General features: G+C 43.9%; 1 protein-coding gene across 1 annotated transcript in view; it reads right to left on the minus strand.

Annotated features, from left to right (window-relative positions):
• Positions 1 to 11,691, minus strand: part of LOC115380479 (LIM domain only protein 7-like) — a 51,478-nt gene extending 39,787 nt beyond the window's left edge. Inside the window, exons 1-4 of the mRNA XM_030081696.1 lie at positions 11,572 to 11,691; positions 11,185 to 11,277; positions 4,946 to 5,016; positions 2,689 to 2,758 (exon numbers count right to left, since the gene is read on the minus strand). Coding sequence (XP_029937556.1) covers positions 2,689 to 2,758; positions 4,946 to 5,016; positions 11,185 to 11,253 — 210 coding nt within the window. The 5' untranslated portion in view covers positions 11,254 to 11,277; positions 11,572 to 11,691. The remainder of the gene's footprint in view (positions 1 to 2,688; positions 2,759 to 4,945; positions 5,017 to 11,184; positions 11,278 to 11,571) is intronic.
• Between the last annotated feature and the right edge of the window lie 284 nt (positions 11,692 to 11,975).

Consider the following 11,975-nt stretch of genomic DNA (forward strand, 5'->3'; position numbering starts at 1 on the left):
ATACTTGAAATGTTCCTTCTCTTGAAACAGACACCATAAAAACCTCCTGTCCTGACAGTCAGCTCCAGGCATAACATGCACCCGTACAACACAAACAGTGTAACAAAACATGGTCAAATGCCTGTCGTTACAGAGATTATTACATAGGCATTTAAATGGGGAAAGATGCCCTCAGGGCCAATGAAAATGTCTGTTTATCTCCTTCTACCTTCTATTTCATACGGCTTCAACTCACCAAGGAGCTGTGTGTGTGCGGGAACATCCTGCACCCTGTCAATTACAGCGTATTTACGATGGGCAGAGGCTGATGGAGTCATCTGTAACTTCGTCCCTCTGGCCTCAGCCCATCGGGCCTCAAACCCCAACCCCCTCTCATGTGGCTGGCTGGCCCACCACACAACTGCAGGCTTCCTCCTCAGCACTGGTAAAAGCAGAATCAGCCTGAATAAGGGCACCAATACCCAAACCCACAGCTTACTGAGTGCTCATCAGGGACAGAGCAGGGGGAGAGAAGTGTGCTGACATGGGAAACATTCCCTTGGACACAAGTGAAACCAAAGAATAGGCCAGGATCTGGAGCCAATGTTGCTAAATATTCCACAAAACCAGAGATTTCCTTTTTTTCCCTCTGCTTCCCCAAGCTTTTATTCTGCCAGAGCCTGGAGCCTGGTATCGATTTTGAGTGGCGAAATCTTTCAGAAAGCAAAACGAAAGGGACAGATATGACCATAATGGCAGCATATTTTCATATTTGAGTGTTAATGAGGCATGCATGTAGGGAGCCTTTCATTCAGCGCTGATTACAGTCATATCCAAATTACAGACAAAAAAAGCACCGACAGCATTCCTCTTGTTCTTTGTCCATTGTGTTTTCTCCCCCAGATGCATTCATCAGCCGACGAGAACAACATTTTTCCTGTTCCTTCCTCTCCAAGAACAACCGATGAAGACGCATCGCAGCATACACTAAGACAACTATTATGCAACAGCCAAATGAACAGACCACAAATAAGCAAACCTAAAAATTTCATATTTAAACAACATGTTCTTCCAGGACACCCTGAGCATAAGGACAAAATTTTACAGACACAAATTTAACTTTCATAATATTCCAAAATAAGGCTTTGCAAATGTATTTTGAGATAGGAGATGCATTCAGTTCTGTTTATTAGGCCTCAAGGACATACACAATGAGTTCTGGTGAGAATTTTTTGCATGTAAAGAGAAGCAAGTGTGTGGAAAACTACACTTGATACCTTTAATTACTTTAGAAAACACATATAAATCCCCTAATCATCCAAACTCAACCGTAGAGGCGGGAGAAGGGGAAAAAAAAGCATTCCTGCCATCACTTAAAGACCAATCATAGGGCTATTTATAACGAAGAGAGATAGAGGAGCAGAGCACTCTTAACAGCTCATAAGGGGAGCAACAGTCTGGACTACTTTGGGAGAAAACATCTTCCCACAGCAGCCTGGCAGTGAGTAATCTTCAGCTGGAGTGCTTTCCACTTTTCTCCATGTGGTTGGCAGTAACTGATAGCCCTGGGCCAACCAGGAGCTTTTGCATTTACTGAAGAATTTATGATCAGGTGGTTTCAGATTTGAGTCCAAGTTTTTGGAAAAACCATGCCAATGCCACTGATGGAGAAGATACTTATCCTCATTAACTCAGCAGGTGCCCCGCCAGTAAAAGGTGCACTAGTCCAAAACAAGCTGGCTGGCAATGTGATCGGTGTCATAACATGATGTGATAGCACTTTATTTGGTGCAGCAGATACTAAGTTTACTGTTTACATCTAGCCTAAGTGCCAGTCTGTTTCTACTACAGCCAACTTGTCATTGTCTTGCCAAACATGTTGAGTGTTACTGAGCCCACCATCAAATACCCAGACTCAGTGGGTTAGAGCTGGGGCTCTATATAATTCCTCTTGGCAGCTGGACTCAATTACACCCACAAGAGAGAGCTTTGTGAGGGATGGGTTAAAGGTAGTGCATTTCAACCCTCTACTTCCTAAGTACTTGTATGCAGACACTCCCAAAACATTTATTTCAATTGAGCCACTGTGGCCCAAAAGGCCATGGCCGCAAGTTGCTAAAAAATTTGAAAACATTACCAAGCCTACAAAGGTGCATTCTCAAGGAGCTCCTGTCCAGAAGATTGAGAAACACTGATCTAATAACAGCTTATTACCTAACCCAAGCCCCACCCCTACCTGACCTCCCACCACTCAATCAAAAAACTAATTGCCATACTGGTACAAAGACATTTTGTCTCAGATGCCAGTTTTGATTGAGCACAGCCTCGAGCCAGCAGACATTATATTTAGGGTGCACTCCAATGCGTCCACTGGCCTTTCAAGCTGCTCAACAGTAACTGCGCTTATTAGCATGGATGGAAATAGGGAGCGACAAGTCACTGAGGCAAACACGTCTCTCTCGCTGGCAGTCGAGCCTCAGACCTGTCATCAGTCAACTCAAGACCTGCTGCCTCTCACATCTCACCACAGATGTCACCCTGATACCTTGTGGAAAAATTATCATGACAGCAAACATCCATGTATGGAAAGAAACGTACGATGAGCTGCTGAGCCTGTGTGTTAAAGTATTAACATGGATATGAAGTAATATAAATATTTCTTCGAAACAGAATGTCAAGTGAAAAGAGAGCAAGACTTTGTGAACTTACCAGTCCAGCGATGGGTGTGGAGAGCCTGTTAACCCTCTTGATTATACCAGGTTTGAGCTTGTTGAGCAGACTGTGGAAAAAAGGAACAGAGAGGCAATCAAGGAGACGGAGACGGTAAAGTGAGAGCGGCTGGTCACTGGCCACGCTGGTCTGACTAGCAAGGAATGAACATAAACAGTTGCAAAGTCTGGGTGTTGTGTGTTTACGACTCGCTTTAATGGCGGCCACCTGGCTTCGGTTTAGTAAATAGCCAGTTCAACACCATGGAGTAAACATGCCGGGCCTCTAATGCTAGAACATACTCTGCTCTCCTGAAGCATGTAAACACAAGCACAACATCCAATCGTCACCGTCTGGCTTGTACCTTCATTTGTAAAAGGATTAAAAAGTTGTTTTTTAGCGTGATAAAAATACACTTTTAAATTTGCCCAGTTACTTTCAAAATAGTTTCATAAACCAAAACAGTTCAAAGATTTTCCCCCGACATATACATGTAATCCCTCAACTGATGTTAATAAAAAAAAAAGAAAATTGGCTAAAAATTGAACTTACAAGGATTTCCCACAACAGTGCTGTGCTTGCGATGTCTGTTTTCCAATTAGGGGATTGAAACAGACACATAAAGATAGACTGCTGTGCTACATGATGGTTAAAGTTGTGGGCCACATTGAAATTCTGCCTCATCTGGTCACAATTAAGTGACAGCAAGCCATGAAAGTGGCACTGCAATTACTGACGGAGACCAAGAACGGCAAAAATTAAAAGAGAAAAAAAAAAAAAACTGGTATTGATCGGTGTCTCGTTATTAAACAGACATCACCGACAGACAATGAATGCAGGTGATAATGAAATAAACGAAGGAGCCATTTTTCTGCCATATTGTGTCTCACACACCGTGTCGTCTGTGCTGAATGAGCAGAGGATAAGAAAATACACTGTGAAGCTGTATCTTCTGTTCATTCAGCAGACTGACTCCGGGGTTGCACGAGTGGTGTGTGTGTGTGTGCGTGTGTGTATGGGGGGGTGGGGTTGGGGATGCTGCTGCTCTTCTTTATTTGCTCTACTATATTTTCCTGGACTGGTAATCCAGGCAAACAAAAACATTCGGGTCCATAAGTTAGCCAATCAGCAGCACTAAGTAAAACAATACAAAGCCGCGATGGTTTTGTTATTCAAATGACACATGGGTGAAATATCATAATGATCATGTGCAGCACCCCTTCTAAACATAGTGAAGCAATTCTTCCCATGCACTTGTGATAACCACAACACAAAGCGCATGGAGGCTGAGTGTCTGTGGGTGAGGCAAATATATTTCGCTGTCTGGCTTCCCTTTCCTCACGCTGAGAAAACATGGACAGCTCTGTGAACGACAATGTGCCTGCTGTTCTCGGAGGGTGATGAAACAGTGGAGTCAGGCTCAGATCAGCAGAATGAAGAGCTTCTTCTTAGAATAGATGCCAGGAGAGGACTGGGAGAATTTGCATGGGCCGCTGGTAATTACAGCATCCTGCTGACTCATGCAAAAAACACAATTGTGTCCATCCACCAGTGTTGCCCACCCGCCCACACCCAAACACACACACACACACACACACACACAAACATATACATATACACAAATGAACATGAGTGCACACACCCACTTACAGAGACACACACCCATTCACATCCCTGATCCAGTTTACATCTCAGAAAAGCCACAACTCGTAGACTGGCAGTTAGTGAATTAATGCAAAAGCCTATTCTGTGCAGCCAACGTTTGTTTCTCTAACTCATCAAAACTCCTCATTTTCAATGCACCCGGTCTAATAAGAAAGCAGGGTGCCCGGGCTCTCCGATGTGGTTTCAGCTAGAGGATTTCCAATTACCGCACAGCTCCTCACAGCTCTCATTAAAGGGTCTCTTTTTAAGGATGGCGCTCTTCCCATGCACAGCTCTGTAACATCTGTCAAACGGGGAATCGCAATCCCTCCTGAAATAGATCAGAGTGCATAATCTCAAACAAGACCACAGAGGGCAGATCTGTCACTGAAAACACTGAAAAACTAGACAATGCAAGCTCTGTTCGGCTCTCTGAAAACACTGGTCCTATTAACACGGCCGACCAACAAACATTTGCGTAGCAGGGGGTCTGCCGGGCGCCCTGGGAAATATCAGTAACACTTACGGTGGAGTGCAGACCTGGAGGAGAGGAGAGGGCTTCCCAATGAATGAGTGGCTTAAGAGAGGTGCCTGGGAACAGCAGAGTACTTACTCACACAACAGAAAGCCATTCTCCAGCGCTGATCGGAAGTCGTTGGTCCCAAATTTTTTCTTGGTTACTGCCTGGAAAAAAAGGATACAGAAGGAGAGAGAGCAAAATAGCGAGAAGGGTGGGGTGCGGAGAGGGGATGGGGTGCGGGTGGGATGTGGACGGTGGGGGAGTGGGAGGGGGAGGTCGGAGAAGAAAGGTAGGATGTTGAGAACAGTAGAAGAGGAAGTCAGTGGTATTTCCTCCTGAGTTCCTACAATGTCTCTGGGACAGAGGAGAGAGTTCTTCAGGTATTCCTCAGGAGGTCTGGAGTGGCTCAGCTTTTCTCACTTTGACGCTAAAAGCATTTGGTAAACAGGAGAGCAGTGCTTAACAGAGTCAGAGGCAGGCAGCACAAGCCGCAAGGCTATGGGAGCATCTGGAGCGCTGGAGCAACACAGCGCTGGGTTATAGCCTCATGCCTTTCCCATGATCTCAAACCACCACAGAGGAACTCCAAGTCCCATTACGCAGGCAAACGTAAGCACAATGTATGCATGACATGCAGGCTCACACACATGCACACATACCATACATACACACAAACACACAATGTTTACAGTGTTGATTGTACACAAAGCACAAAACTGACCACAACTGCCTTTTAAAAGCTCAGTCATTGGAGGATTTCAATAAAAGTGAAAACTTTCGGCACCACACAGGCTTTACATTTCTTTTAAAGCAAAACAGGGATAGAAGTGTGAGATTTTTTTTTTTTTTTTTTATGATGAGAAATTATGAGAGGTTTAAAGGATGCTGAATTCATTCCAGCAGCCACTCCTAAAGCAAGCTTCCTGTTCTCTTTTCTAAAATGCTTCCTCCAGCAATATCAGCACCTGAGCTGTTATTCCAACAAAAATACTTCAAATAATTACAGTGGGCGGTCAAGCCCCAAACATAAATACATTTGTGTCAGAGATAGAGCAGACATGGGTGAAAAATGTGTTAAAATAACTTCTGCAACTTGCAGTTTTTAATGACCTCACAACGTTATGGTTAGCTTTGAATCTGCAAGGGAATTCATTTATATTTACCATGAGAATAGGATGTTTACCATATTTACCATGCAAATAGGATGCAATATATGAAGGAAAACACACATACACACACAAACACACCCACACACACAGGCATACACAAAGACACACGAGCAAAACAGGTCAAACAGGGCACACCAACTAAATTGGTCAGATATGTCTGGGTTCAGGCTTTTGTCCCTCTCTATTTTAAATGTTCTTTGAGAGAACAATTACTAAAATAGCCAAGTAAAGGTCATCATTTTTAGTAGGGGAGGAGAAACCAGGCCAGGTAGCCAGACTGACAGGAGGACACTCACTATTATTTGCAAACAAAGCCCTGTTAAACCCCAGAACACGCCCTAGGAAACTTGAGCTAGCCAAGGCCTAAAATGCTCATCATTCCTAGAGAATCACACTAAACATCAGCAGACTAGAGAATGTTGTATTAGATGAATAAGATGAATGTTGTGCTTCAACACAGGAATTCCTATTTCTCTTGAATGGGGTGAGTGTGCAGGCTGATTACACTTGAAACTTCACCGTGATCAAAGACTTGTGACAAAGTGAGGGATGCAGCACAAGTGTCATGAGTCTTATCCCCCAGTCGTCTTCAAGTGGTGCTGCCATGTGATCTCGCCATAGCTGGGAAATACTTTTTTTTGTTTACAAAACACAGCAAGCACTTGGCTTGCTCCACCTCCATTGACAAAATTATAATCATAACCAGACACCAAAAACACAGACAGGAACACAGACAGACATGGAAAGCTGTAAACACTCACATCCACACTGACACTGACACTCATACACACACTAAAGCACAATAAACACTATCATCAGTTATGTCTTAGTGTTGGCATATGAAATCCTGACCCCTACTGTTCTACTGGGCAACCTGCTTTTATCAGAGAGCACTGACTTAGGGCTTTTGCACTTGTTTTCTGTGTTTCACTTGATAAATGTCAATATTCTGATGATGAAAACTGCAGGCAAAGATTGAAAAACTGCAAAATGTTAAAAGAATCAAGTGGAGGGGAAGCGGCTTTGCGACTCAGTGCATGCAGCTTGATCTTTGTGGTCATGTGTAAACTTGGCATCAGAGAGTGCACAGTGCTTTATCAAGCTACACTAGCCAAGCAGAGTGAATGGGCTAATTACGATACTATCTCCCTGCCCAAATGTGTAAGGAGTGACCACCCTGGTGCTGGCTCTTGGCTGGCCCTGGCCTGTAAGACGGTACTTTACCTCCCCTGTATCGTCATCATTAGAAGTATTAACTCCCCTCAGATCCAACCTACCTCGCCCTCCCTCCCCTGCTGAACCTGCCATGTTGGATTACAGCTCTAATCTGCAACAACATACCGCTACTCTGACAAAACAAGAGAGACTTAAGGCAGGAGCGGAGATATGAAAAACAGCTTGCCTTCCTGCAAACACCACCCTCCCTTCCTTTGAAGAATGTGCTAGAGTTCCTCTAAACTGAAGGTGTTGAGAGGCGCAGTATATAGAAAACCACAACAATTTCCCTCATCTTCCCATGACAGAACAGAGGGAGCCCTTGGAGTCTGTAATGGGGCCTAAATTCAACAGAAAACATTTTTTTCATTATTATTCCAGTGAACCAGATATACATGGTGGAATTTTGTCTCAATAGAATGTGAATCATCTGAAAAGTGGGACTGACCGGATCCCTGACCACAGTCATTGTTTATTCATGCAGGGCACTGAGGCAAATCAGTATTCAAAGTTTGTGTGGACACATGAAATGTAGCCACCACTAATTGTTTCTAAAATTCTCTGCGCCTCCTCCGAGGGACCTGGAATGGGACGTCAGAGGGCAATTACAGCATCTTCCAAATATCTCAGGGACATGCCTCAAGAAATACACCACTGCGGGAGCTATTTCTATTAACGTCACAATATAAAACATCAACGTGTGGCTGCGCGTAGTAGCTACATGTGTGAGGTCCCACTTCACATGAGTACATCTCGATGCGTGTGTCCTTGCTGGCTGGGCATTGCTCTCTATCAAAACAGTCAACAAACAGAATGCCAGTGCAGTGACGTGATCAGAGAGCAGCCCAGTCTCACTGGTTGTGGTGTGACAAAGCAACACACTGCACTATAGGTCACGGAAAGCCAATACACTGTAAATTACTGAACGGAAGCCTGCACAAGAGAAAAAAAATGAGAGCAGAAAGGAAATGGATGGAAATATCAAAAGTCATGATTTAAACTGCAATCTTAAAATCTTGAAAACACGCTGATTCCTGAGTAATTCGCATTCAGAGCAATCCATCTAAGCTTCCGTTCATAACAAAAAATGCACCATGTTGCACTGCTCTCCACACACTGTATCAAAAATGTAAGGCAGATAGTAAGTACAGTCACACTATAGTTTTTTTTTTTTTTTTTTTCAGTGCAACACGAGAACAGCAACAGGACAAGTAACAAACTTTAAGAAACCCACGGGATCACGTTACCTCCTATCAGTCGCTTTATTCCAGAGTTAAAGAATTCTGAGGAAGCTGATACGGTCCATTTCAATCGGTCACTCTGACACAAAAGCAGTCGACTAAAATCAAAGCTACATCTGAAATCTGATACCGAGGAGAGATCATACCCTGCATTGTTGAATGACCTTCAACCAGATCGTGAGCAAGTGTGCTGAACCTCTGCCTAATGCTCCGAGAAAAGAAACAGTTGTTTAAGGAGCTATTCTAAGTATTCTGGCTAATGCCCCTCTAAGTGGCGGTACTATAGTACAGTAAACGTGTGTATCACAACCTGAATGAAACACACTACAACGAAATTTGCAGGGCAGCTGTTTTTGACACTCCTGTGTATTTGACAAATCACTTTGAATCACAGTAAACAAAACACTTGATCCCACTTTTCCAAATTATCAACAGTGTGACACACTTGAAATCCTAGATCTTTACCACTATCACCATAAACAGCATGACAGCACAGATAAATCATAATCTTAACATTAAACCTTTAATAAGTAGCTAACTGCTATGACAACTCAGCTGTTTCTCATAACAGACCTAGTGCGGTGATTTTCTTGCTCACATTTTCCTCTGGCCCGTACGTCACATACTCACTGTCGCTTGCTTTTGACTGTCATAACAGTCACTTATCAAAGGCCTTATTCAGTTAACAAGGACCATCATTAACGCACAAGGCCCTGTGGCTGCAGCACACAGTGGCCTGTGCTGACAGCCAGCCAGATCTGAGGGGGCTACGCTCACAGCCATGGTAGCTAATGCAGGAATGTGCCCATGTAACAGGCTCCAGACCATTTAGTCTAGTTTTAACACCACCACCTACCTAGCCATGCACACACGCCTCTGTTAAAGTGCTGTGAAACCAAACAGCTTGTTAATCATTCAGTGGCAGACCCCATGGCCACACAACTTTCCTTTTGAAGGTTAACTATTACTCCAGAGCCACAACTGGGCCTCTGCTTTTTATTGTACTGCCCCTGCCTCCTATACCTATACCATACCTATAGTCTTTACCTTTCCAGTCTCTTACTAAGTCCCCCTTCACCTCCCCTTCCTGCAATCTGCCTTCTACGGCCTGAGATCATGCCCCAACCAAAGTCCACGGGCCAAGCCACTACAATGGGCCAGTGTGCAAGTGTGAGAGACGCTGATGTCACATTGAAGGCATTTAGATTCACCCCTCATGAAATTAGAACAATATTTGTTTAGTTACAGCCGGTGCACCAGCTCCATGACACCCCACTGGGCAGAAAATTCATGGGACCAAAAAAACAGAATTTCGCCTGCCTATAAAAGAGAAAAGAGAGAATGGGAAGCTGGCTGGAGGTTTCATGGAAACTTGAGATAATTTGAAATTTCAGAAATTAAAAGAGGGCATTATTAAAAGTTCTGGATAGGTTTGTTGGTTAGGTTGCCACTTGGCACTTTGGCATACTATTGCACCAAGAAAAGGGCAACATTAGATGATCATAAAAACTAAAGGTGTTTGTTTGGCTCAAGTCTTTGTTTGGCTATACCCTACAGCTCATTAACAGCTTGTTTATCCTCAGAGAAAATGTTCCTGGCTTTTATTGGAGGATTTCTTTCAAACACTATGGTAATGTGACCTGTACTAGTTGATACAAGTGATAGAACTGGAACTGATTCAATATACAAATTCAGTGTGGTTATGCCAGATTATGCATGAGTTAGGAATTTTGACAGTTTTATTGGACCTGTTATGAACTAGGTGAAAACCAAAACAAGACACTCCTGAATCTGGCTTATAATCTGCATGCATGCAAACACTGAAGTCTGTATCATTCAGCTACCATTTGCATAATTAGCACCCTTGATATTTCTTTCCTCTACTGCCTGCTTGCACTTGGAGTCCCAAAGCCCTGAGATTGCTGTGGAAACATTCAAAAATCTGATGAGCAGGTCTGGGCACGATCTGACAAAGGAAGCAAGTACATAATAATGATGAATGGGGTCACCTGTGCCTGTGCTGCAGAGAGAGAGAGGGGGAAAGAGAGAGAGAGAAAGAGCAATGACAGATACAGTACTGAATCCACTAAACACACACAGTTTTCCAAAGAAGTGATAAATGTTTAGAGAAGTAAAGCCAACTGAGCTCTATTAGTTAAAACAGCCTACTGACTCTCCCAGTTTTTTATGTCATTATCTGAGAGGTGAGGTCAAGAGTGACACATCCTGTCATGCCTCTGTTGGTGTGGACTGCTTGCCTCTTCTCTGGGGGCTTGCAGATGTGCAAGCCTGATCAGTTTTCACCCAAAGGCTCATCAACAGAAGCAAAATGTTTGTCAAACAGAGATGATGATGATGATGATGATGATGATGATGAGTAAACTCCACTGAAAACTCAGCTTACTCTCCCTTTTAAGGCAAACACTAAGCTGTTATATCTACAAATAGCAGTATAAGCTGGTGTAAGTTTATAGGCTACTGGTGATAGAGTTGTTCAAGGGGGAAAAAACTGATCTGATGGTTTCTTCATATAATCACCTACAGGATGCACGCATATTTTCCCACAGCATCACTGGTCCCAGTCACATTTCACACATTGCCCCAACTACACGATTGTCATTAAAAATCAATGAAATCGTGGATTCATTCCAACAGCTGTTTAAAGTACGTTTTGTGGATTATTATTTTTTGTGGTGGTTGCACTCACCTCAAGCCATCTCTGCGCCTCCAAGTAGGCTTCGTCGCAGCTGACAGCGGACTGCTCACGCCACTCCATCACACAAACTTATCCAAGCGCGATCTGAGTAACACAGCGGGCCAAGATCAGTCCCTACTGGTCCGCATTTAAAGCCCAGTGACACCAATGTGGGCCACACCAAACATGCAGACACAAGACACTCAGATCGACACTGCAGCGCACTTTGAGCGTAACAGGTGATCGTGTGACACAGCAGCAGCACTCCTGACTATTCATAATGAAATATGCCTCCTATTGTTAATTCCCATCGATGTGTGCGGGGCTGGGTCGGCTACTGACTCAGTGTTATCATTTCAGTGGATGAATGCAGGGCGTAACAGTTATTAATTTGCTTACCTGCTCCTTCCTCCGACACCTTTTTTTGGACCGTCTGTAGGCTGCTCCACCTTTTGCGCGATCGCACTAGTCTTCAGAGCCGAGCGGGGTTAACAGCGTTTGAGAGGGGGGAAAAAAAATAAAATAAAAAAACACCCGCAGTGTCAGACAGAGGGATTACAGACGCTCTCGTGTGGAGGTTGTGTTCAAGGCTGCGGCGGTGCTTCTCAAAGTGGGGTCCCGGGACCTTCAGGGGTCCTTGAGGGGCAAGGGGGTCCACGGTAAAATAGCGAATAGTTTAATTTCAGCAAGACTACTTTTACTGCTGGTGTAATAGTCTCCTCTCTGTATAAGGCACAGTAGTTAAATCCCATGACAAAAGTCCATCACAACTAAAATCCTCACAGGTGAGGCTCAAATGCGTA

Source organism: Myripristis murdjan, chromosome 21, assembly GCF_902150065.1.
Source record: "Myripristis murdjan chromosome 21, fMyrMur1.1, whole genome shotgun sequence".
Classification (NCBI taxonomy): Eukaryota; Metazoa; Chordata; class Actinopteri; order Holocentriformes; family Holocentridae; genus Myripristis; species Myripristis murdjan.